Source organism: Labeo rohita, chromosome 17 (genome assembly GCF_022985175.1).
Source record: "Labeo rohita strain BAU-BD-2019 chromosome 17, IGBB_LRoh.1.0, whole genome shotgun sequence".
NCBI classification, from domain to species: Eukaryota; Metazoa; Chordata; class Actinopteri; order Cypriniformes; family Cyprinidae; genus Labeo; species Labeo rohita.
Window position 1 is genome coordinate 14,741,232 of NC_066885.1, and position 26,774 is coordinate 14,768,005.

At 36.7% G+C, this 26,774-nt stretch overlaps 1 protein-coding gene across 1 annotated transcript in view; it reads left to right on the forward strand.

The window, feature by feature from the left end:
* The first annotated feature begins 209 nt into the window (after positions 1 to 209).
* The window catches only part of kif20ba (kinesin family member 20Ba), a 32,539-nt gene continuing 5,974 nt past the window's right edge, over positions 210 to 26,774 (forward strand). The window contains exons 1-30 of the mRNA XM_051134254.1: positions 210 to 340; positions 669 to 782; positions 903 to 992; positions 1,161 to 1,280; positions 2,075 to 2,213; positions 2,935 to 3,119; positions 3,206 to 3,257; positions 3,362 to 3,565; positions 5,036 to 5,147; positions 5,248 to 5,319; positions 5,405 to 5,551; positions 5,656 to 5,812; positions 6,830 to 7,081; positions 7,287 to 7,426; positions 7,550 to 7,679; positions 7,809 to 8,016; positions 8,499 to 8,548; positions 8,702 to 8,821; positions 10,192 to 10,339; positions 11,062 to 11,968; positions 14,114 to 14,252; positions 14,369 to 14,491; positions 14,587 to 14,647; positions 14,781 to 14,906; positions 15,135 to 15,253; positions 15,350 to 15,505; positions 16,255 to 16,431; positions 18,529 to 18,663; positions 19,123 to 19,212; positions 20,716 to 20,928. Of these exons, the coding sequence (XP_050990211.1) occupies positions 675 to 782; positions 903 to 992; positions 1,161 to 1,280; positions 2,075 to 2,213; positions 2,935 to 3,119; positions 3,206 to 3,257; positions 3,362 to 3,565; positions 5,036 to 5,147; positions 5,248 to 5,319; positions 5,405 to 5,551; positions 5,656 to 5,812; positions 6,830 to 7,081; positions 7,287 to 7,426; positions 7,550 to 7,679; positions 7,809 to 8,016; positions 8,499 to 8,548; positions 8,702 to 8,821; positions 10,192 to 10,339; positions 11,062 to 11,968; positions 14,114 to 14,252; positions 14,369 to 14,491; positions 14,587 to 14,647; positions 14,781 to 14,906; positions 15,135 to 15,253; positions 15,350 to 15,505; positions 16,255 to 16,431; positions 18,529 to 18,663; positions 19,123 to 19,212; positions 20,716 to 20,928 (4,680 nt within the window). The 5' untranslated portion in view covers positions 210 to 340; positions 669 to 674. The remainder of the gene's footprint in view (positions 341 to 668; positions 783 to 902; positions 993 to 1,160; positions 1,281 to 2,074; positions 2,214 to 2,934; positions 3,120 to 3,205; positions 3,258 to 3,361; positions 3,566 to 5,035; positions 5,148 to 5,247; positions 5,320 to 5,404; positions 5,552 to 5,655; positions 5,813 to 6,829; positions 7,082 to 7,286; positions 7,427 to 7,549; positions 7,680 to 7,808; positions 8,017 to 8,498; positions 8,549 to 8,701; positions 8,822 to 10,191; positions 10,340 to 11,061; positions 11,969 to 14,113; positions 14,253 to 14,368; positions 14,492 to 14,586; positions 14,648 to 14,780; positions 14,907 to 15,134; positions 15,254 to 15,349; positions 15,506 to 16,254; positions 16,432 to 18,528; positions 18,664 to 19,122; positions 19,213 to 20,715; positions 20,929 to 26,774) is intronic.

Below are 26,774 nucleotides of genomic sequence, written 5' to 3' on the forward strand. Positions count from 1 at the left end.
GTGATTTTTTTAATGATTTTTAAATTTTTGTATATTGTATTTGCAGTGTTACAAACGAATTACACAAATCAGACTGAAATAACAAATCAACAACTGTGTACAAACTAGCAGAAACCTGTTTATGAGAAATGCGCAGTCCAACGTCTGCGCATTTATAGCGTCACTATGACGTGCACGAGCATGCGCTCCCAGCAGCCTTTGCAGTTGCTCTCGCTTATCCGATTGGTGGAATTTGAAAATAAGTAAGCGCGACAGTTTGGGAGATGAGACAACACAAATAAAACACAGCAGCGAAGTTAAAAGCAATAATATCAAACACACTTTGTCCTTTAACAGCCCTGTAAGTCAACTAAATTAACTTGTTTTAATGCGTATGTTTGCTGTCCGGTTCTTATTTGTGAGAGGTTGAGGTTGTGGGTTCGGGTGGGTCTTAATGTCATTTTCTTTTGCCCGGTGTATTTATAAAGTATCTGTAAAAGTTGTGAGGTTGTCTGTTAAAATGAAGACAGGACTATACAATTGACAAAATGCTCAAATAAAAGGCAGCTGTATTAGTACCATCGGATGTGATTAAAGGAATGTCATAAGTTATTCTTTGTATATCAGAGGCTGTTACTTCATCCTCCTCTTTTATGTCTTCTCCTATGTTTATATGTTATTTTTTTTAGAGCAATATGATGGAATCAGGGCTAAAGGATGACCCGGCAAGACCGGAGATGTTAGTTGTGGAAGATTTAAGAAGAAATCTCTCCTCAGAGTTCAGCGAGTGTTCAGATTTCCAGGTAAGATGACAGACGGCCATGACTTTATGAAAAATGCTACAGGACCCTGTGTTGTTTTTACATTTGTGATTTATGAAATATTCAACAGAAATGTTTTGAGCCTTGATATTTCTTTTGAAGGACCCGTCTGACCTGGAGAAGGAACATTTGAAGGTGTATCTAAGGATAAGACCATTTTCAGCAGCTGAGATTGAGAATGGAGAATCACAGGTGAAAATAAGAAATAAAATATTTTCATTTGCAGAGCCTTATGTAGAAATGTTTTTATAGGGTTAAGAAAAAATATTTTTTTAAAGGGCAAATGCCCCTGAAGATCTGTTTTAAATATTGCCTCTAAATTAAATGATTAATCTGTGTTTTCTCTTTGTGTTTTTGCAGGACTGTGTGGCCATTCAGCCTCCAGAGACCGTGCTCCTCAAAGCTCCACAATCATCTCTTTCTGCTAGGCTCAGCGATAAATCAGTGCCAGTTACAGCTCAACGTTTCCAGTTCTCTCAGGCAAGCAAAACCATCAGTCTATGGTGATTGATCATGTGAGGCAGTAGTTTTCCCTGTATGGTGTTTTCGTGATGCGGCACTGAACGTAAATAATGCCACTGAACCGAGCGAAACTCATATTTTGCTGATTATTTTTGCTAAAATGTTCAATTATTGTCATGTTTTGGGCTGTACTAATCGGTCGGGATGGGAAAAACATTTTGGAGTACTATGGACTGCCAAAAGTTGTAAAAAAAATCAAGGAGAAGAGTGCAAAAAAACTGTCTGAGGAGCAAAATGCATTTGTGGTTGGCCAAACTAAACCAGGATTTCCAGGGCAAGAATCTTGACAACATTCGTGTTTGTTCTTATTTCCGGTCAGGTAGGTGAAATATTAGGCTAATATCTTGATGTATACTGCTCGTACGTATCTTTACCACCCATTAACATTAGTTTGTCAAAATATTGTGGCTTTTTCTGCTTACTAAGTCATTCTCTATATGATTTAGCAGCTTACACACATTTTTCTGTATTTTAAATGGCATAAATTAGCAGAACAACATATTCAGTAGTACATTAACCGTGCAGTCCATGCTGTTGTTTACATCTGAGTATCTCCAATATGGCCGCGTATCCAAGTATCTGACCAAACCTTGACAAAACTGCAAACCCTCTTTTTGTCCAAGAATTTTCAAATTTGTCTTTGGAAATACTGCTAGAGGTCAAATGTTGTGCTTTGTCTTGAGTCATGCTCAAAACTTGGTCTTTCATGACAGATTAATCATGTGGTGATATTAAAATTGTGGTATTTTTAGGTTTATGGATCAGACACTACACAGAAGGAGATGTTTGATGGCACAGTGAAGGGTCTAGTGATGGATGTGCTAGAGGGGCACAATTCCCTGGTCTTCACATACGGTGTCACCAATGCTGGGAAGACTTTCACTTTTTTAGGTTTGTATATTTTATTTTTCTTATTGTATTGATAGACTGAATTATTTTCTGTTGTAATTGACATAATGCCACAAATGCTGTCAACAGAGCATAAAAGTCAATGTGTTAATGCTTCACAACTCATTTTAATTTGAGCAGAAAATAGTTGTTTCCGAGGCAAAAAAAAGTTTAATGAAAGATTACAAGTTTTTTTTGTTGTTGTTTTGTTTTTTGTTTTTGAAGTAGCGTGCACCTAATGAATCTGTCTGTCTGAATGCAGGCAGATCTGAATGTGTTTATGATATTTTGATTAATACATTACCAGTCAAATGGTTTTTGGACAGCTGCATTTATTTGATTCAAAATACAGCAAAAGCAGGAATATTGTAAAATATTTTTACTATCTAAAATAACTGTTTTCTTTTTGAATATATTTTAAAATGTAATTTATTCCTGTGTACAAAGCTGATTTTTCAGCATCATCACTCCAGTCTTCTCCAGAAGAGACTTTAAAAAAACATAAAAAAAAAAAAACTTACTGTCCAAAAACTTTTGACTGGTAGTGTACTTACAAGGTCAAAAAATTAATAAGCAAAGCATGGATGATAACAATGCATAATTAAAGTGCATTTTTAAAATACAAAGCATGAATTTCAATACTGTGCTGACTTTAACAGTGATTTTGCTTTTGCAAAATATTCAAATTCAAGCACTATGTCCTGATTGTGTTTTGGTGTATTAGGTCCGGATACTGATCCAGGCATCTTACCTCGTTCCCTCAACATGATCTTCAGTAGTCTGGATGGTCGCATCTTCACCCAGATGTGCCTAAAACCCCAAAGGTGCCGGGATTTCATCAGGCTCACCAAAGAGCAGCAAAATGAGGAGGCAGTTGGCAAACGCAACCTGCTCAAACTTTTTAAAGAGGTACTGTATGTCAGTGAGTTGAACTGCCAGGGGATTTTCAGTGGTGTTTAATTTGATTCAGTCTTTAGTTTTTGTCTTGTCTTTAGACTGATGCACAGAAGAGTTCGTCTTGCCATAGCTCCAAGTCTGATCTTGAAGGTAAAGAAAGGATTTTTTTTTTTTGGTTACTCTAAACCTCTCAAAGGTTGTGCAGTCTGTTTATGTTTGTCTGGCTGATGCATAATTTTCTTTTTGCCTGTTAGATGCTCTTTGTGATATAAACTCAGTAAATGACAGGAGTTTGGCTGTGGAAATGGATGCACACACCAAGTTTTCTATTTGGGTCTCTTTCTGTGAGATCTACAATGAGAACATTCACGACTTGCTAGAACCGCATTCAAACAATGCTTCACGGAGAACCAATCTCCGTCTTTGTCAGGATGTCAAAGGAAACTCATTTATCAAAGGTAAAGGCATCTGCTTCTATAACTTCTGTAACTCTGTAAAAGTATCTGTTTGTGTAATGTACTATTTATTCTGTCATTAACGGAGAACTCCACTTCTAGAACAACAATTTACAGATAATTTACTCACCCCTTTGTCATCCAAGATGTTCATGTCTTTCTGTCTTCAGTTGTAAAGATATTATGGGTTTTGAGGAAAACATTTCAGGATTTTTCTCCATATAATGGACTTTATTGTTCCGATTTTAAACTTCCAAAATGCAGTTTCTGAGCTCTAAACCCAGCCGAGGAAGGTCTTATCTAGCGAAACGATCTGTTTTTTTTTTTTTTTTTTTGAAAAATACAAATTTCTATACTTTTTAAGGACAAAAGCTCGTGTAGCACAGGCTCTGGGATGCGCGTCCACGCCGCTACGAATCACGTCTAAGTTCATCGTCTGTATACTTCGGCTCAAAAAAGTATGGCGAAAAACTCCATCTTATTTTCTCCTACAACTTCAGAATCATCTGACATCGTTGTACCTTTTTGATTGTAAACAGCGTTTTGACTTTCTTAGTCTTTGCGCATTCACTTTGTAAACACTGGGTCTGTAGTTCCGCCTACGTTCTACGTGACCTTTCGACATGATTCAGTAGTACGTAGTGTCAAGGACGCGCAACCCAGAGCTACACAAGCTTTTGTGCTTAAAAAGTATACAATTTTTTTATTTTCCAAAAAAATGACAGATCATGCTAGATAAGACCGTTCTTCAACGGCTGGGATCGTTTAGAGCCCTTTGAAGATGCATTTAAACTACATTTTGGAAATTCAAAATCAGGGCACCAATGAAGTCCGTTATATGGAGAAAAATCCTGAAAAGCTTTCCTCAAAAACCATAATTTCTTCACGACTGAAGACAGAAAGACATGAACATCTTGGATGACAAGGGTGTGAGTAATTATTTGTAAATTGTTGTTCTGGAAGTGGACTTCTCCTTTAAATGGTTACTTGGTTACAATGTGTTCATGGTGCTGATGGGGCGTCCAAGCAATAATTGAACCCTGATGTAGTAGTTTTACATATAACGAAAAATAATGCATGTTGTAAGGCTGCATTGTCATATGCCTTTCTCCTTTATGCATTTGATAGATGATTTTATCCACAGTGACTTTCATTTCTTTCACGTTATACATGTTATCAGTTCAAGCATTCCCTGAGAATCAAACCCATGACTTTGGCATTGCATGTTTCAGGAGTGAGATTACACCACAATATTTTGTCATTAAATCATTCCAAAAAGCAAATTATATGTCATTTGTAATTCCTGATGTGACTTCTGGGTTTTTTGCTTGGAAATATAATAGGTTGTAATAGCTAAAACTGGCCAGGTGCTGGTGCTAGAGCAACAGGAAAAAAATGTGTTAAGGGTTTAGTCAGTTGATTTAAGGAAATGGATGTGCTGTGTTGTGACAGTTTATTTTGTTAATTTTCTAGATCTGAGATGGGTGCAGGTGAGCAGTGCTGATGAAGCATTAAAAGTGATGAAACTGGGCAAAAGGAACCAGAGCATTTCTAGCACTAAACTCAACCTGCTCTCCAGCAGAAGGTACACCACACAAATTCTCTAACTTCTTGTTGTTTATATATTTTAATGAAGTGGGCATATGTTATTCTGACTTCATGTCCTCTTTGCCTGATTTTTGTAGCCACAGTATTTTCTCTGTCCGGATCCTGAAGGTGGAAGATGTGGGAATACCCAGAGTGGAGTCAGTCAGCGAGTATGTCTTTATGTCCTGATCTGAGCTCTCTACAGGTTGTGTTGCACTTCAGAATGGTTTGTAAAAGTCTGTACTCTGCTTCAAGGCTGGCGCTGTGTGATCTGGCCGGATCAGAGCGATGTGCGAAAACACAAAATAAAGGTGAACGGCTCAAAGAGGCAGGAAACATCAACACTTCTCTACTCAGCCTGGGAAAATGCATCAATGCACTCAGAAATAACCAGCAGGCCAGGTATAGCTTTTTTTTTTTTTTTTTTTTTTTTTTTTTTCCCCTTTCATGTTATTTTATTTTTTTCCTTTTCTTTTTCTTTAAACTGTCTTATTTTGTCCTTTCAGACAGCACATTCCATTCAGAGAGAGTAAACTCACTCACTATCTGCAGGGGTACTTTACCGGCCGGGGCAAAGCCTGTATGATTGTAAACATTAACCAGTGTGCCTCCATGTATGATGAGACACTCAACGTACTCAAGTTCTCTGCTGTAGCTCAAAAGGTGTGTAATGTCTTAATATGTCTGCATCTCACCCCTTGAAGGGTAAGATCACTCAGAAATGAAAGTTGTCATCAATTCTTCACCCTTGTGCCGTTCATCTTTGAATATTTAATATAAACTGAGATATTTTTAATGAGAGCTGAGTGATTTCTGTCCCGTTTGAAAATATTCCATTAATACTTTGACGCTTTAAAAAGTTCATGAAGAGATTGTAAAATAAATCCATATGAAATTCTTGGTTTAATCCAAGACTACAAAAGAGACACAATCTGGTGGTACAGTTGAGTTCCTGTTTAGCATATTTAATGTGCTTTATGTATTTGTATTGATCTTTGTTCTAAAAAAGAAAAAGCCTAAATCTAATTATTATATAAAGTGTTTGTGTCTCATCTTCACAAGATTTAGATTAAACCTCTCGATTCATCTCGGTTATTTTTACAATGTGTTTATGAGCTTTAAAGGAATAGTTCACTCAAAAATGAAAATTCTGTCATTAATTCACCCTCGCCCTCATGTCGTTCCAAACCTGTAAGACCTTCTTTCATCTTTAGAAGTAATTAAGAGATTTTTTTTTTTTTTTTTTTTTTTTAAGAAATTCAAGAGATTTCTGACCCTGCATAGACCTGGATATCATCAAAAATGTCTTAATTTGCATTCCGAAGATGAATGAAGGTCTTGCAGGTTTGGGTGAACTACCCCTTTAAGCATCAAAATTTTAGTGGAATGGACTTGCAATAGAGGGACAGAAATATTTCAGGTTTCATTGAAAGAATATCTTTAGTCGTATTTATGGTTTATGGGTTTGGCACAACATTAGGCTAAGTAATTGATGACAGAATTTTCATTTTTTTCAGTGTCTGTATCTTACGTTTTTGGAGTACTGAATTGTTTTCCCATCATGTTTGTCAAGGTTTCTTGACTCCTCAAACTGCTGAAATGTTTCTTTTTTTTTTCTTTGCTGAAATCCCAAATAGTTTTTTTTAGGTCAGTTCTGGACCATTCTGTGGTGTTTTTCAGGTGGTGGTTCTCACTACTAAGAGCATTCCAGTGGTGGTGAAAAGGAGTGCTAGAGAGGTGTCCTTCATTATCAACAACGTTGATCGCCGGGAAATGCGGCGTAGCTCGCTGGTACGATGGGACCCCAGCCTTGAGGATGTCCAGGAAGATTCTGACACTGAGGATGAAGAGGAGAGTGAAATGGAGGACACCATTCTGGATGCTGAGGACGAAGGGAAAGAGACTGTGCTGCTCGATAAGGGGATTTATGAGGTGAATTCTGGCACCTTATACTGTAAATCACATCTGTGGTAATTTTAGTTTTTGTCTTAATCAGCCATACAAGACGTATTTTAAATTTATTTGTTTTTCATTCATATTAATGCATGTATTTAAATTTTTATATTTTTGCTGTGTGTTATGTTTGCATAACACTGAGGTTTCTGTCAATATGGCTGTTTTGTGTTTGTATGTATAGGCCCAGCTGCAATTTATAGAGGAGATTCAGCAGCAGTTGAGGAAGGAGACCGCTGAACACTTAAATATCGAGGCACGTGTTCGAGATGAAGTTACAAAAGAGTTCTCTGAACTGATTTCCCAGATGCAGGAAGATTACAGGTCAGAGATCACAGGCCCCCGTGCTCAATTATGTGTAATTAAAGCAAATTATAGGTCAGGCTATATGATGACCCGGACTGTTTTCTGCATCTTTTTTTTTTTTTTTTTTTTTTTCTATTTTAGTGAGCGAATAACCAGAGAGAGGGAACTAATTGAAGAACGGTGTGAACGGAGACTGGAGATTCTCAAAAACCTGGTTGGAAAAACAGCTGTGGGGGATGACAGCATGAATTCAGCTGCGACCAAATCAGAGGTACACACATGCTGTAGTTATCAGTAGATATTCAGAGTTGTGTAATTAATTTCTTTCAAAGGTTTGAAAGGTGTGTTTTTTTTGTTAATGCTCAATTGTAAGTGTGTGTGTGTGTGTGTGTGTGTGTAGGAAGAGAATCATGACTCTCTAGACAGCATACTTGACTCTATGAGCAGTGACCTGGCTGGAATTAGACAGGATGCCCAGGCTGCCCAGTCCTGCTTGGTGACCTCTGACCCTAAAGTCTCTATGACGTTGCTAGGCCTCGAGAAAAAGGTCTCAGAGCTTTCAGAACAGCTCAGTGAAACTCAGAACCAGCTGTTACTCAAAACACAGGGTGAGAAACTATTACAGATAAACAGGACCACGGCAAATCTGCCCTTGCACACTTCCACAGAAATGTTTTGTGCATCCCCTGTCCCTTCAATGTTAAATATTTTTAATATTAGGGTTCCCACTATTCTGGAAAACCTACAAATATAGGTTTTCCCCCATGCCTGGAGAAGTCATTTATTTTTTCTTGTTAAGGTCATGGAAAATGTAACTATTTATTTTTTAGTAAAATTAGTATTTTTCTAGTATCTCTAGTTTTTTTCCATTCAATTTTAATAGTATTTCTTCAACTAGAAATAGCTTTTTGTGAACCCAAAACAAATTCCATTGAAACTCATTGAAATTCATTGGCCAGAAAGTGTGGGAACCCTGTATTATGCTTTTAAAGTAGGACTTTAACCACATACACTTGCTTAGTGTTAACACTTCACCTTACCAGGCTTCCTAATCGCTTGATCTAACACTAAGCCCCATACTCCCTCACAGAGCTGGAAACTCAGAGCAGACTGTCAGATGAGCTGGAGGAGGCGAAGAAGGTAAAACAGCCTCTGTAAAAGGCTTCTGACATTTTAACTCCCAGTATGAGGACCAGACTTACAGCATTTCAGAATAGGCAAGCTCCACTTTTTCCTCCCCTTCAGAAGCTGTAAAAATGTAGTTGAAGTTGTGGCTTGTTCTTCTGATTATAGGCTCTGGAGAGCCACAGGCAAAAGGAATGGGAACTAAGTGAAATGTGCAGACAAAAGGATGAGATGGTTTCCAAACTCCAGACAGCTCTTGACCAACATGTAGAAAAGACGGCTCAGGATGTGAGTGTGAACATCTAGAAATTGTTTTCACATGTCCACCATAATTGGATGTACACTACTGTTCAAACATTTGTTGTCTGTTTTTGAAAGAAGCATCTTGTGCCCACAAAATCTGCATTTATTTGATCAAAAATCCAGTAAAAACTGTAATATTTTGAAATATTACTACAATTTAAAATAACCGTTTTTGTCTTTAGTGTCACAAGATCCTTCAGAAATCATTCCAATATGCTGATTTGGTGCTTAAGAAACATTTCAGCACAGTTGTGCTGCTTAATAATTTTGTGGAAACTGCGATGCATTCTTTGAATAGAACGTTTAAAACGACAGTATTTGAAATGTAGATCTTTTTAAGCAGTATAAAGTAAATAAATGTATTTAAAAAAAATTACTGACCTCAAACTTTTGAACAGTAGTGTAACAGTGTTTTAAAGGGGTCATTGGATGCCCATTTTCCACAAGTTGATATGATTCGTTAGGGTCTTAATGAGAAGTCTATAACATACTTTGGTTAAAATTAGTCAGTGGTAGTGTAAAAAACACCCTTTTTACCTTATTAAATCAGCCCTTTTCAGAGCAAGCCATTTTGTTGCATTTGCCTTTAAATGCTAATGAGTTCTGCTCACCCCGCCCCTCTCTTTCGGAGCAGTTCTGTTCAGTTTTGCCAAGTCCTGCGGAATTGGGTTTCTTTAACATTGTTGTTGTGGGTTATTTTACATGTCCGCGGGTTAAAGTGACCCCAATAACGTAATATTTAGCTCCTGGAATGCTTATTTTACCAGGGGAAGCCTGCCAAAAAATTTGTTTTTTACCCACCGGAATGCAATTTTTAACGGGGGACACCCCTTATACTCACCTCTGCTGTAGGTGAAGCTGCATTACAAATGATTTGCAATCAACTATCGTGGGAGCGTCCTTGTATGGTGTGATGTCACACAGAGAAGATGCTGAGAATGGCTTGATTTGGAAAAGGGGATATTGCTTATAAAGATTTTAAAAAATACCACTTAGTGGAATTTTATCATCATATGGTGGTTGTGTAAACGCACTGCCAACACGCATTTATGTTCAAACAACATGTTGAAGTGAGTTTTTCATCCAATGACCCCTTTAACTTTATGGAAAAAATATTAAAAATGAAAATTCTTATTAAGTCCTTTTATGTTTTTTGTTTATTTTGTTTTGTTTCTATTTATCTATTTGAAGCTTGCCCACTGATGCTATGAACTCTTGTGTAGAAAAGATCTGTGTTCAAATTCATCCATTACTTTTCCAGAAAACAAGCAAAATTACAGAATTGTCATTATGGGTGAACAGTTCTTTTACAGTTCTTACACTTCTTTTTTTTATCTTTTGTTGCGGATTTCCAGAGAACTCAAATTGACTCCATCAAAAAGGAAAACATCCATCTTAAACGCAATTGTACCTGCTCAGAGCAGCGGCCCGAAACCCGGACTGAAACCAGAAAGCGGCGTCAGGAAGGGGAGGGGCTTGATGAACAGCCCCCACTCAAGAAAGGTACAGACTCCGCCCCAGGTGCTGAAAAGTGCCTCCCAGCTTTTGTCACAACCAGAGGGGCTGGCCGAGAGAATCGGGTCAAAGGACGGCGATACCTTCATGGTCGAAAAAGGCTCTCGAGCGTAAAGAAATGAACATAAATATGTTTTAGGAAATTTTACTGCAGTGCGTGATAAATCCATGTATCGCAAAGTACTTCTGTGAAGTGTATTGTTTTTATGAGATCAACTAAATAAAGAAGTATATTTATTTTTACACATGGAGAACACTGCACAGAAATACCAATAAAAAGGAGGCTTGATTTTTATATCAGTAAGAAAGAGTGTTATTATAGTATCAAAGCATCCCAGACACACATTAGGTGCTTCTTAAGTATGAACAGGAGGCTTTCAGGCTGACTGATTCCACATTTAAATGCCCCTCTTTCATCTTCAGAATGATATCAAATTGAAAATTAATTTTATGCCCAATGTGCAAGTAAAGAGAAGTGCATTTTGAATTAAATTGATTACTGGCTTCGTTACCAGTCCAGAAGCAATACATTTGAAATGGCTGGTACCAAACTAATTTAAATATTGAAGCAATTTTTAAATTAAAACAACTCATATTTAACAAACACACATAAATATTGTGTTATCGTTTGTAACTGACTGACACATAATTAATATAAAAATATTTATAGATATCTGTTAAGTGTTTCTAAAGTTCTTCATTCTTTATAGGTCCCCTGGAGGACTCAAAAGTCCAAGATGATGTTACAGATAATGGATGTCAAGACTCCGCCCTTCTTAAGGTCGAAGGTCAGCTGGAGTGTTACCTTGCTGAATCCAAACAAAAAGACAAGCAGATCACAGATCTGGAGCAGGAGTGCCACACATTAAAGGTTTGCATCCAGGATCTGAAGTCTAAACTGGAAGAAAGAGTTTCTCAGGAGAAGGTACATCAGACATCTTTGGAAACAAAACCAGTGGTAGCTGAAGTTGTGTCCAATGTTAGCAACACTACAGAACATTTAAAAGGTGCATATCAAGAACTGGCTGCTGCCAAATCGCAAATGGCTAAGCAAGATCACAAACTGGGAGAGAAGGACAAACACATTTTGACTTTTGAACGGGAAATTACACTACTGAAACAGGAAGCAGAAACCTCCACAATAGCTGATCTCAAAAAAATCATCTCTGACCTGCAGGCTGAGGTGACAACCCTTTGTGAGGTCAAAGCTGAACTACAAGAGAAGGTCAAATGCCTTGAGAAAGAGAAGGAGGAGAGAAACTCAGCACATTTGTCTAAAGAGAAGGGGCTTACAGATAGGGAGGTGGGGCTGATGAACCCTAACACTCTTGGATCTAAAAGCATTGAGACCCATAGCAAAATAAAAATGGCAATGCCAGAAAAGGAGGCTGAGCTGGCACAGAGGGAGAACGCCCTAGTGTTAAAGGAGGCTCAGCTGTTAGTGCTGCAGAAAAAGCTGAAGGAAGCGCAGGAGCGCCTGGAGGAGGAGGAGACGCAAGCTGTCCAGGAAGCGCGCAGGAGGGAGGCGGAGAGGAGGAGAGAGCTGCTGGCTGTGGCAGAGGAGGCCATTGCTCAGAAAGATGCAGAGCTACAAAAGCGACAAGAAGAGATCAACCGGTCAGTTCTCATTCATATTTTTCCTAAATTGTAATATAGTTTCCTAAAACACAAATTTGAACCAACATACAAAATCAGTTCAGTTTATTTTCATGTCATTAATGTCAAGCACATTCATTATTTTTCTATTTTTCATGTATTTACACAAAATAAAAGTTTTTGTTTACATAACATACAGTTGAGGTCAAAAGTTTACATACACTTTGCAGAATCTGCAAAATGTTAATTGTTTTTATAAAATAAGAGAGATTATACAAAATGCATGTTATTTTTTTTATTTAGTATTGACCTGAATAAGATATTTCACATGAAAGATGTTTACATATAGTCCACAAGAGAAATTAATAGTTTAATTTATAAAAATGTATTATATAAAATGTATTAACTTTTACAAAAGTTTACATACACTTGATTCTTAATACTGTGTTGTTATCTGAATAATCTACTGTTTTTTTTTTTTTTTTTTTTTTTAGTGATAGTTGTTTGTGAGAAAAGTTCTTCAGGTCCAACAAATTCTTTGGCTTTCCAGCATTTTTGTGTATTTGACCCCTTTCCAACAATGACTGTATGATTTTGAGATCCATTTTTTCACACTGAGGACAACCGAGGGACTCATATGCAACTATTACAGAAGGTTCAAGCGCTCACTGATGCTTCAGAAGGAAAAATGAAGCATTAAGAGCTGGGGGTGAAAACTTTTGAACAGAATAATGTATACATTTTTCTTATTTTGCCTAAATAGCATATTTTTTTTTTTTTTTTTTCGATTTAGTACTGACCTTCAGAAATTACATAAGATACTTACATGTTTCCCAGAAGACAAAATAAGTTCAATTTACCCTGATCTTCAAATTCAAAAAGTTTTCATCCCCTGGCTCTTTAGGTCTCTTTAGGTTTCCTTCTGGAGCATCAGTGAGCGTTTGAACCTACTGTAATAGTTTCATGTGAGTCCCTCCATTGTCCTTGGAGTGAAAAGACTCAAAATCATAGTCATTGTTCGAAAGGGTTCAAATGGACAAAAATTTTGAAAAGCCAAAAAATTTGTGGGACCTGAAGGATTTTACTGGAGGTTTTTATGGGGCTTTTTTTAATGTTCATATCAATATTGGAATTATATTGTATCAACTGAAATTAAGAAATATATTGTGATATACATTTTGACCATGTCATCCAGCCCTACATTAAAATAGAAAGCAGTTTAAAATTGTAATATTTCACAATTTTATGGTTTTTAAATGTAGCCTTGGTAAGCATAGGAGATGTTTTTCAAAGACGAAAAAATATCTTACCAATCCCAAACTTTAGAATGATAGCATAAAATATGTGTGAAATAGAAAAATATAGTATATTGTGTATTATCATTTTGTCTAATGCAGACTTTAGTCAACTCACTTGAACATGGTCAAAGTGAATTTTTAGTGACTTTAAGAGTTGATTCTTTGTGAAACAAACCTTGATCTGTATCCTTAGAACTGACTTAAATGGTGTTATTAGCGGCTTTTCTTTAAGTGTTGATGATTTGTTTGAACACGTTTTCAGAAAAGCATCAAACAGTTTAAGATATTTTGTTCCTTATTCCGTGAAATGGTGTTTCTTGCTTTATTTGTAAAAGATATTGCACAAGATTGCTGCTTTTGTTGGCTTAATGATCATTCCACACAAAAAGACATTGATTTATTTTAGCAGCCTGAAAGGCTTTTTGTTGTCTCCTTACTGAATAAGCACTAGAAGACAAGTATATTTGTAATTGAGATAGTGTGTAGTGTATTCTGTCAGATTAATGGTCTTGTCTTTAAAGCTTTTAGCTAGTGGTTGACCAGCATAGATTTTTCATTGGCTCATGTCATTATTTATAGAGCAGGATGGGTGCTATAATGCCAAAATATACCTGCAGTGCAGTAATAGCAAATGAAACATATATTTGCTGAAGTGAGAAGAACTCGTTTTACACCACATGTACTCAAGCTTCACTGGATAAAGAGAAATACACGTCTCTTAATTGGACAAAGAGACAGTGTACTGATGAAGAAAATCTAAAATTTTCCCCAAAACTGCCACAACTTATCAATACTTTTGTGTCAGATTTGTTGTTGCTTTTTCTTTTTTGATATCCATTTTATGTATATGCGTTTTTTCATCACTCAGGTTAAAGGAGGAGATTAAAACTAGTGAGTCTAAGTTGAACAGTATGGCTGTCGATCTGCGCAGAAGGGAAGATGATTCATCAGATCTTCGGGAAAAACTCTGTGACTCAAAGAAACAGATTCAGCAGGTCCAGAAAGAGGTGAGAACTCACTCTGTTTCAAACGTCTTTACTGCCTGGCCCGAAACGAGTCAGAGTTTATACTGAATCTGACTGCTGTTCGCTTGTGCTAAAACTCTTTACGTGGTTTGATTTAGATCTCCTCCATGCGGGATGCTGAGAAATCTCTACGAATGAAGCTCAGTGATCTAGAAAAGACTAAAGCACAGCTTCAGAATGAGATTGCCAGCAGGGAACGCACCATCAACCACCTGAAAGCTGTAAGCACTTGCTATGAATACCTAAAACCACAAAGAGAGAAATTTTAATTACCACTGTCATGTGAACTGAATATTTTCTCTTTGTTCTAAAACAGGAACGATCTTCTGAATCAAAGTCAGATGAGAATCTGCTGCTCTATCAGAAAGCATGTAATGGTATATATCTTGTTTAATTGCCTGCCTCTGCATGAGTGCATGCAGTAATGGGTGTCATTTATTTTCAAGTGTATAATTAAATGTGTGGCAATAAACAGTAAAGCATGTTAATGTTTGTTGATGGGCTCTGTAGATTTGCAGGAGCGCGAGCGTGTTATTGAAGACATGCGTTTGGCTCTGACAGAACAGGAGGAAACACAGACAGAACTGGACGTGGAGCTGGACAACAGAGAAGCTCAGATAAATGAGCTCACTCAGGGTACAAGATTACATAGAGAATATTGCATTCATAATACTTTAATGTACTGTATGGCATTTAAAAGTATATCAGATTAAAGTATTGCAGTAATTCAAAGATGCAAAATACTGTAACCATTTAAATAAAGATTAAATTTAATAGAAAAATCTTCTCCAGCATAATTTGAGATGATTTAAAAGATCATTTTAATGATCATTTCAATGGAAAAAAAAAACTACTTTTTTCCAGAATTGATGAGGTTGAAAGAAATGCTTCCTGAACAGAAGAACAGGAGAGATTCCATATCAGTCACTGATGACATTTTACAGGCCAGGCAACAGACCACTCAGGCCCAGGAGAGCTTAAAGGTCTCTTGTCCAAATTTATTTTCAACTTCTCTTGAACTGTAAGTGGAAACATGTGCTTATCGTCTTTGTTTGATTCTTCGGGGTTCATGTTTGTAGCTGGCCAATGAAAAGCACCAGGCAGAGCGCAGGAAGTGGATGGAGGAGAAGTTGGTTCTGATTGGTCAGGCTAAAGAGGCTGAGGAGAGAAGGAACCAGGACATGAGGCGATTTGCTGACGATCGAGAACGGCATGCTCGCCAACAGGTCGAAATGGTAAAGAGCAGTGTGTGCTTCTAGAGGCAATATCAGACAATTACACTACCAGTCAAGTAAGATTTTTAATGTTTTTTAAAGAAGTCTTTTTTGCTCATCAAGCATGCATTTATTTGATCCAAAATACAGCAAAAGCAGTAACACTGTGAACTATTTTTTACTTTTTAAGTAAATGCTTTATAATTAAATGTATTTCAAAACGAAATGTATTCCTGTGATCAAAGCTAAATTTTCAGCATCATTACTACAATCTTCGGTGTCACAAGAGCCTTCGGAAATTATAGAAATTAATACTTTTATTTACCAAGGATGCTTTAAATTGATCAAAAGTTACAAAAAAGTTCTATTTCAGAGAAATGCTGTTCTTCTAAACTCTGTTTATCAAAGAAACCTGAAAAAATTCTACTCAGCTGTTTTCAACATAATAATAATAAATGTTTTTTTTTTTTTTTAAGCATCAAATCAGAATATTAGAATGATAGGTTCATGTGACTGGAGTAGTGATGCTAAAAATTCAGCTTTGAAATTACAGAAATAAATTAAATTTTAAAATATATTGAAAATAGAAAACAGTCGTTTTAAATAGTAAAAATAATTCAAAATTTCACAGTTTTTGCTGTACTTCGGGTCAAATAAATGTAGGAAAGTTTTCTTTAAAAAGCATAAAAAATCTTTTCGTTCAACAACTTCTGACTGGTACTGTATGTTTTTAGTTAAAGAGAGAATGACTGTTGATTTGTGTCAATTAGGAGTCTCTTGCCACACGTCTTGCTGCTCGTGAGGAAGAGATGGAAAGCTGGAGAAAAGAGAGAGACACACTCGTCTCTGCTCTAGAGATTCAGCTGAAGAAGCTCATCACATCCAATGCAGAGAAAGACCAACAGATCAAGATCCTACAGTCCACAAACACTCCCCAAACACCAGAGGTCAGTCTAGTGTCATATACAAACTCTCTTTATATTCATGTTAATTTTTACCTGCTAGAAATTAATATTTTAATTGGTAAAAAGTAGCATTAAATTAAATTGAATTAAACTGAAATGCTGCTTTTTTGAACTTTCTATTTGTCAAAGCATCCTGAAAAAGTATCATGGTTTCCAAAAAAATATTAAGCAGGACATCCGCTTTCTACAGTGATTAAAATAAGAAATGTTTCTGGACCATTAAACCAAGATGTACTGAACCAGTAGATGCATCAGCCAGTTATTACACATAACACACAAGGGGTAGGCAATAAGCAAAAAATGTCAGTGTTCTTACACATTTTGGTAGATTTATAATAATATACATTTTTTTAATTGAAATATGTAATTTTAATATCATGTACATTGCAGTGAAACAGCTTAGTTATTAAAAAATATAAACATTTTTCATAAATTTGCTCAGCATGTATTTTTTTAAAAATTAGATGAGATAAAAGCATTCTTAATTCAGACGTTATTCAATCATTTTTGAGGTAATTCATTTAGTAGCATTACAGGTGCGTGTTGGAAAGTGTAATAGCAGTGTCGTCATTGTTCAGTGGCACTGAATGCTGGATTCTGATTGGTTGACAGACATTTGAAGGGTTAATTTCCTGTGATTGTACGACTACAAAATGGTCCAGATTTGTTTACTGCGTTAGTGTCAAATTATCAGAACTTCAAAGAGCCATACAGCTCTTTTGAAGCCAAGAAAATCTAATAAAATGACATACACCGATCAGGCATAACATTATGACCACTGACAGGTGAAGTGAATAACACTGATTATCCCTTCAGTGTTCTACTGGGAAACCTTGGGTCATGCAATCCATATGAATGTTACTTTGACTCGTGCCACCTACAGTGCCTTGTGAACACCATAACGACAAAGCAAAAAACTGATTTGTGACAACTTTGGAAATGTATTAAAAATAAAACACTGAAATAGGTACATTGCATAAGTATTCATACCCTTAACTCAATACTTAGTTGAAGCACCTTTACAGCCTCAATTCTTTTTGGGTGTAATGTGACCAGCTTTGCACATCTGCATTTGGCAATTATCTGCCAGTTCTTCACCTTACCTCTTCACCTCTCAAGCTCTGTCAGCTTGGATGAAATATTAGATTGCGTTGAAGCCCAGGCTGTGGCTGGGCCATTCAGGGATATTTACAGAGTTGTCTATAAGCCACTCTTGTTGTGTGCTTAGAGTCATTGTCCTGTTGGAAGATGAACCTTCTGCCCAGTCTGCTCTGGACTGGGTTTTCATTAATGCTATCTCAGTATTTTGGTGCATTGAGCTTTCCTTCTGCTCTGATGAGTCCCTCAGTCCCTGCCGCTGAAAAACAGCCCCACAGCATAAGGCTGCTACCATCACAATTTACCTCTGAGATGGTACTCTGCAGGTGATGAGCAGTGCTTGGTTTCCTTCAAACATGATGCTTGGAATTGAGGTCCATCAGACCAGAGAATCTTGTTTCTTACAATCTGGGAGTTCTTTAGGTGCTTTTTTGCCAATTCCAAGTGGGTTTTGTTCACTGAGGAGAGGATTGGTGGAGTGTTGCAGTGATGTTTGTCCTTCTGTAAGTTTCTTCAATCTGCATATATGATCATGGAGCTCAACTAGAATGACCATCAGCCTCTTGGTCACCAGTCTAACCAAGCCGCTTCTACATCAATTGCTCAGTTTGGCCAGGAGCCCAGCTCTAGGATGAGTCCTAGTTGTCCAAAGCGTCTTCCATTTTGGATAATGGAGGCTACATGCTTCTGTAAACCTTCAATGCAGCAGAATTTTTTTTTTCTGAACTCTTCCCCAAATCCGTGGCTTGACGCAAGCTGTTTCTGAACTCTACAGGCAGTTATTTTGACTTCAGAGCTTGGTTTTTTACTCTGATATGCATTTTCAATAGTCTTTCTTCTGACATTATACTTTATTTTTAAACCATACACATTAAATGGCTGTATTGCCACCTGATTCTTTGCTGTGTTGTTCTTCAGTTCATTGCTTCATCAATTTTACCTTACATGAAATGTTGTTTAATCATTTTGTCCTTGTCTCAGGAGGTCACTGAGGACAGCAGCACTGAGGCACTGCAGGCACAGCTGGCTGCAAAGGAGGCAGAGATCCAGAAACTAAAGGAAGAGCTCCGTGTCAGTGTCATAGACAGCAGCCTTCGGAGAAACTCATCAACCCAGGTTTAACATACATGTCTTATTACTGCCATTCACTAGTTACCTTTGATGATTCATCATTAGAGTCTGCGTATGACAAATATAATCACCATCAAAAGACCAAGATCGTAATTTGAAGTGACTTTATACTCAGTGTTCTCAGATAGACAGCATTTTGGCGTATGTACAAAACACATTGCTAAGTGGCCTTGTCCTTCAATCATATTCACCTCAGGAAAAAAAAAGTATTTTCAGGAAAAAAAGTTATTTTCACTTCTTGGTACATCAATATGTCTTTCAAAGAATTCCCCACACTGTTTTGTCCACATGCATTCATTCAGGCAGTTTCTCAGTATATATTTGTACCGACCTGAGGTGATACGTGTGGTTTATTAGACATTCTGTAGCTGTTTATTAAATGGAGTTTATAATTAGATGTAGAGTGAGGAATGTTAATTGACTGTCTCTTAATTGCTGTGCTAGACGTTGGAAGCCGAATTATCTGATATGAAACCTCTGAACACCAGCACACTTAAATACGCAACTGGAACCAGAGGATCTGTCAGCAGTCAGGTAAAATAGAAATACATCTTGTTTATCATTTAATTGTAAAAATGTCAATTACTTTCTGTTGCTTGCTTATAATTGTTACTCTTTCAGTTTTTCATTTAGCTGGTACCCAATTTGTGCAATAGTAGATGCACAGTGTTTTTGTTTTTTTTTTTTTTTTGGCCAATTGTAACACACAAACACATATTCATCTTTCTTAGTTTTAAACCATCTGTCACTGACAACAGACAACACCACAAGGGAAAGTTGTTATGCAGCCACTAGTGATATAATGAATGAATTTATTAATACATTATTGTTTCCTTCTAATTCAAGGCAAAGTTCACGTACAAATGAAAATTCTGTCATTTATTACGCACTCTCATGTTATTCCAAACCCGTAAGACCTTCGTTCATCTTTGGAACACAAATTTAGGTATCATTGGTGAAATCCGAGAGCTTTTTGACCCTGCATAGACAGCAATGCAACTACCACGTTCACAGCCAGTGGTTTGACATTTATTTTTTGAAGTTACGAGAATACTTTTTGAGCACAAAGAAAACAAAAATGACTTTATTCAACAATTTCTTCTCTTCCATGTCAGCCTTCGACGCACGTTTACGAGAGTACCACGATAAGCGCAGGAATGCACACACATACGCATGCTGTCGCAAATGTGCGTGAAAGACTGTCACGGAAGAGAAATTGCTGAATAAAATCGTTATTTTTTTTCTAGAAGAAAACACAAAGCATTAAGAGCCGGAGGGTGAAAACATTTTGAATTTGAAGATCAGGGTAAATTTACCCCCCAGTTCTTAATGCATTGTGTTTCCTTCTGGAGCATCAGTGAGCGTTTGAACCTTCTGTAGTAGTTGCATATGAGTCCCTCAGTTGTCCTCAGTGTGAAAAGATGGATCTCAAAATCATACAGTCATTGTTGGAAAGAATTCAAATACACAACTATGCTGAAAAAAACAAAGAATTTTTTGGGTCCTGAAGGATTTTTCTGAGAAACAGCAGGCAGTTTAACTGTTCAGGACGAACAAGGGACTCATGAACAACTATCACTAAACAAAAAATGGATCATTCAGGTAACAACACAGTGTTAAGAATCAAGTGTATGTAAACTTTTGAACAGGGTCATTTTTTATAAATTTAACTATTATTTTCTCTTGTGGACTATATGTAAACATTTTTATGTGAAAAATCTTTTTTGGGTCTGTAGTAAATTTTGCATTTTGTATGATCCTTCTTCTTTTTTCAGTAAAATAATTAACATTTTGCAGATTCTGCAAGGTGTATGTAAACTTGTGACGTCAACTGTAAATGCCGTTCTTTCATTCATAAAAGCATCCTGAAAAAAAGAACCACTGTTTCTACTGTTTTCAACATCCTTGAGCACCAAAACAGCTTTTGTTGAATTAGCTGATTTTAGATTAAAAGCATCTACTAAATGAATAATGCACATATTTCTCAGTCCATTGATTATGATAATTAAGTTAATAATAATAATCTTCATATCACAGAGTTCGTCCGGGAGCTGTCCGCTGGTGCTAGATTCGTCAGAGATCTCCACGGAAACAGGCAGACGTTCCAGGTTCCCGCGGCCCGAGCTGGAAATATCCTTCAGCCCTCTGCAGCCTGATCGGTTCGCTCTAAAGCGGCAGGGTGAAGACTCTGCCGTTACTGTAAAAATCTCCCGACCCACACGTAAGAGGAAGAGCGGAGAAATGGAGAAGGTGAGAAATTAAACCAGTGGAGGGGGTTTAGAAAATGGTGCTCAGTTCACACAAATCAGAATTGAGTGCTGTGACTGGAATGACCTTCAGTCATCTTGTGCTTGAGCGTTATGTGTAATCTTCTCAATTTCTAGCCTTAGAATCATGGGAGATTTGAGTAGAATGTTCCTTCAGATTTATTGCACATTGTTCAGTCCTTCTCCTCCCCTTTAGTTGATTATTAAAAAAATATTATTATTGATATTCTTCATAAAACCAGCAGACCATCTGCTGCTGACCTAATCTGTGCAGCCAGCAGCCCTTTAATTGTTCTAATTAGTCATTAACAAGGCTCTAATTTTCCTCACTTACACTTAACGATCAGTGTTCATTGTGCATGGAAAACAAAATGGCAGTCCTATTAAGCATATAGTTCTGTGTGAGAGAATATATTTATATGTGTGTGTGGTTGAGCGTGCCTTGGCTTAACTTCATACACTCCTCTCCAGGCAACACAAACACTTGCGGACACTTGTTTTGGGAGCAATAACAATAATTATAGAATACACAGTAGGTTTATAGATTTCTAAAACCTGTTTATGGAAATTTAATTGAATTGTTCAGACGAAGGGATTACGAATACGCAAATACAAATCTACCATAAATGCTGACTAAACAGGTTGTTAACATTTTATTATATTACACTTTATAAGGGTAGCTATGCACTTAAGAGTCTGTAGTCTGGGCTATTCTATCCAGACACTGCAGTGAAGATGTTACGTTGCACCCTGAAAGAATGCTTTTCACTCCAAAGAAGTGCTCTCTCTTATTGTCAAAGAATCGTGTGCTCTCTTGCCGGTTGTCCTTGGCAACAGAGTCACGCTTCCACATGCTCTGTAGCTGCTAATTGTTGGAGAGTTTTGTAATTGAATGGCAAAAACTATTTTAATGCCGCTTCTGTTCGCTTGAAGAGGAAAGGAGGAAGGAGCAGTGCGATGAAAAAGAAAGCTTTCTCTGAACCCAGTCCACAGGTACCCTCTTCCTGTTTAATCCTGCCCCAGCAGCTCTTTCACCTTCAGGACTCCTAATGGTCTGGACTCTCAGAGACTCAGGGTCATGTTAATTTTCTCAGGTTACCCCACTGAGCTGGATATTGGAAGTATAAATCCATAAATTGTGTAATTACTTTTTTTTTTTTTTTTTTTTGCCTACTTATATTTTTTTTTTCTCCACACTAAATCAATTCGGACAAGTCTGTGTGATGGAGGTGTTCCATTAAATAAGTTGCTGGCGAAGTTTGTCCTTAAAATCAACATGAAAGCCAAATGAACTCGCTTGACTTTTTCAAAGCTCACTGAAAAATTAAATTTTGTCATTATTAACTTGTCCTCTTGATGTTCCAAATCTACAGTGGTGCATTTAGTCATTGTTTTAAGCACCTGTTAGAGGTAATGAAACCTTCCTCGGGGTTTGTACAAAGTGCTTAAAGTGTTTGAAGCACTTAAATTTGACTTTTTGAAATTTAAGGCCTAGAATACCCTTGAAAATAGCAGTATTCCTAAAAAGGTACTTGAAAATCGCTTGAATTATTGAAATGCAATTTATCTATGAAATAAGTGTGTAATTTTTTCAATAAGCACATATCTTTTCATGCAAAATTCACGCAATTCAAAAAAACATTATACCTTTTTACGCTTATTTCAGTTAATGTCATAAAATTTGCAAAATAAGCCAATAGTAGAACTGACAGTGCAGTGTAAACATGGTTGAAGACGCGAAAAGAGGAACATCAAATGAGTGAGTCATTTACGGTGGAACCGCTCTGATTGATTAATTTCAAGCGATTCACTAGCTAAAACCAGATCAAATTAAAAGAGCTATTCATTTTCGAATTTCATCATTGCTTGTAATGATTTTAAAAAGCGTGGTTATGGGTAAAACTGAGCTTTTCAAAATTCTGAATCTGTTAAACCATTGTGTCGCAAAATGATTCAGTGTTTTGAAGCGTATCGCAAATCATTTAATTCAGATTAGGACTTCGGAGCAGGTTAATAAATCATTTTGCGATGAAATAATTTTAAATAATTTGTGATGTACGAATCCAGGGGCCAGTTATTCAAAATGTTTAATCTGGATCAGAATGATTTGGAAATCCCATATTTTGCTATCCAGGTTCAGGTAACTCATCTTACTTTTGTGCTGGTTTTGGATTGAATTGCCCTGATCCAGATCCACACTTTTCCAGATCTGGATTACTAGTGCTCTACAGAGCCTCTAAAGGGACATGGTAATGGGGAAAAAATGCCAATGTTTTACATTGCATTTACACAAATAACTACTTCTGGCTGGTTCATCTCTGATGATTTTGCCAATGTAGTTTATAATCAGTGATTAAAAGTAAAAAAAGGGAAAAAAGAAAAGAAAAACCTTTAAGTTAAATATAGTATTTTTGTTTGATATTGACAGCTGTTTGGGGATTTGGGGATATATTACATGTGAAAATGTTGTTGTTGTTTTTTTACCAGTTTTAAAGTTTTATTACATTTTTGTTAATCCACCCTTCTGCTGGGATCAGAATAATCAGAAAGTTTTTTTGGATCAAAAGTATTCCAATATTACTAAAATGTTTTGAACAACACAAACTGAGGATTTAATCCAGATTAAAACCAAGATTGGATTTTGTGATCTAATCTGAATTCAGAATCTTTTTTTTTTTCTTTTAAACAATTCATTTTCAAGATTTGATCCAATCCGATGGCCAAAATCAAATCAGATTACTTTTGAACAACTGACTCCAGATCTGAAATGACGGTAATGAAAATAATTTTCATTAACAACATTTTTCTACTGACAAAAACGAGACAATAACAAAACAAAAACTCACGAAAATCTATTGACATTTTCGTCAACGAAAAAGCGAGATGAAAATGTTAGGGAGGGAAGATTTGTGAAGAGAATCATTCAGAACAAATCTGCTGCGTGGTTAGAAGGTTAGATGCATGTTTTAACTCTATTGTAGCCTATTGATCTGTTTGCTGCAAGTCTCGTAATACATCCAAAAATGTTAATATCTGGGAGTAAGAGAAGAGCAGACACATTGATAAATTTGATGACGCAAAAAAAAAAATTCTATTTGGTCCAGTTTTCTGAGTGCACACACCAAAGCAACGCCTCTCATATAGCACACGAGTACTCTTTCGCATCTCATGAATGGAGAAATGCATGTAAACACACTCGGTTACATCTTAGGTGAACATAAACAGTTGGGAGAATATCAGACATGTATCAGTCCATTCCATCTGTGCATTTGGTTTTAAAGTGACAGCAGCCTAATTTAGTTGCTATTGTCTGTGGCATTGATGTTAATCAAACAACAAAAGAAAGACAGAAAATCACTCACTTCTCATGACTAAATCACTTTAGTAGCCCTAATAAAGATTCATCTAAATTTATTTATATAAAGACATATGTGTGCTTGAAAAAAATTGTCTGCTTGGTGAACAAGTTGTTATAAAGAATGCATAATTAGCCTATATAACTATTGGTATTTCATTAAAAAGACGAACATGTTCTTGTTTCTTTATGAGAAGTGGTTTCATTTAATTTTAATATAAAGACATGTTTTTGTGTCACAGCAGTTAAATCTGTGTCTGTCATGATAAAACCTTAATATCAAACCTATACAATGAGTAGGAGAAATGCTTAATAAATGCATTAGACTCTAACTAAACCCATTCGATTTTAGCCAACTAAATCTGCTGTAGATTTAGGTGCCTAAAATCTTATGATATTTAGTTGACTAAAATTCAAACTAATTCAGATGACTAAAATACGACTAAAACTAAATGGCCTTTTAGTTAAAATACTATAACTATTATTCAGATCGGAACTTCGGAGCATGGATTGTTAAAATGGATTGTGGATTCAGCATTCAGGGAGCCTTTCACAGTCCACTGCAAACAGAAATTAGGTCTGGCTTTATTCTGAGATGAAATCCCCCACTTATTTACAATCCAATTTACTCCTTATGAGTAAAATTTTATTTTATTTGCATTGAATATTCTGTTTTACTCTGAAATGTGTCCTATTTTGAAAGTTAAGTTTGCAAATGCTGTTTCATGTTGACTTTAAAGGCTCTGTTTTAGCTTCCAAGCTCATTTACTAAAAACAGAACAAGACCTATAGACCACTTTGATCGAAGTAGCTAAAGTCTAAAAATGCAGAAATTAAATCCTACCAGTAGTCTCATTAACCTTTTAAAGTCCCTATTAAAATTTTTGTGACCATTGTATCCAGGCCATTTGGTTGAATTTCCTGATGGTGGAAATGCAGCTTATGAGTCATTATCCCACAAGCCTTCGATGCATCATAGAAATAATAACCTTTCTATCAAGGTGAGGGTGTAAATGGAGCGGGTTTTGCTATATAATATTGCAGATCCATTAAGGTGATGTTACCTGTAAGAGCCAGCCATGCCCTCAGCGGCAGGGCATTCGTTTGTACATGATGCATAAACAACAAAGGCTTTGGGAGATAATGCTCTGTAGAGTTTAAAATAGACCCATAATTCATCATTCACTCATCGAATCCTCAAGGTCATGACTTCTCACATTTAATTGGAGGAAATCATTGTGATCATGCAGTACCTTCACCCTCGACACCTCTGAATTATTGTAATTGCACTTTCCCATTTCATGGCTGGGAAACACCAGCACCTGACTGCAGAACAAGCCATCAGTCTTGATTTCCTCATGCATTTCTCTCAGATACGATTGAACGGTAAACGTTTTGGCAGCTTCCTGGAAGTCAGGGCATTAGTCTTCATTTAATGCAAGCTTGCAAGTCAGATAGTGGCATAGGATCTCACCTCTCAACACTGGAAACAGCAGGTGACAGGTGTGACAGACAGAGATCCACCCCTGTCCACCCTGTTTAGACTGGTGGGGGTTACGAGCGTGGCATTGCCTGTCACATGCAATGTCACAGATGTGATCTTGTTGTCTAAAGAGAGAGAGATAGCGACAGGAAGGGAGTGATGGAGCGAAAACGCAGACAGGTCGGTGAGAGATGAGAGACGAGAAGAAAATGAAAATGATGAGTCACTGGAGAGAGACTAAGAACGCTTTCAGACTGAATCATTTATTTATTCTGCAGATTAGATTTTTTTTTCATGTATTATTTGTTTATGTGTTTGTGTGTGTGGAGAGAGATTCAGAGGGATATGGCAGATGCTCTGTTGTCTTATTAATGATGATTTAATGCACTGCACTCTCTTGGCACTAGATCTGTCGACTTATCCTCAGGGGTTTGTGCTCTTTTGAGCGTCAAGAATTTAACCAGCACGGTTTCCAGTTGACCTCAAACCAATTTGTGTTTTGTTAGGATTAAAAATTTAGATCAGAGAGTCAGTCTGTGTTTCTCCATATGTATTTAACCTTATACAATTGCCTGTTGATCAGAACATAAGCAGAGGGTCTGTTAACCACGTCTGGGTAACTGTTTTTTTCCTTCACAATTTGATCATCATAACATCCATCACATCTTATCTGACCAACCACAATCATGCATTCAGATTCTACTAAGGCCTGTTTCACTGTCTGCATTGTGTGAGCTGCATATATTCATTTTGGTGACCATATTAAAGGCATAGTTCACCAAAAAAATGAAAATCATTAAAATGATTTAATCAGCCTCCAGCCATCCTAGGTGTATATGACTTTCTTGTTTCAGACGAACAGTGTCAGAGTTAAATTAAAAACTGTACTGGCTCTTCCATTCTTTATAATGGCAGTGAATGGCTGTTGAGATTTAAAAGACCAAAAAAGGGACTTAGTCCATCATTAAAAAGTACTCCACATGGCTCCAGC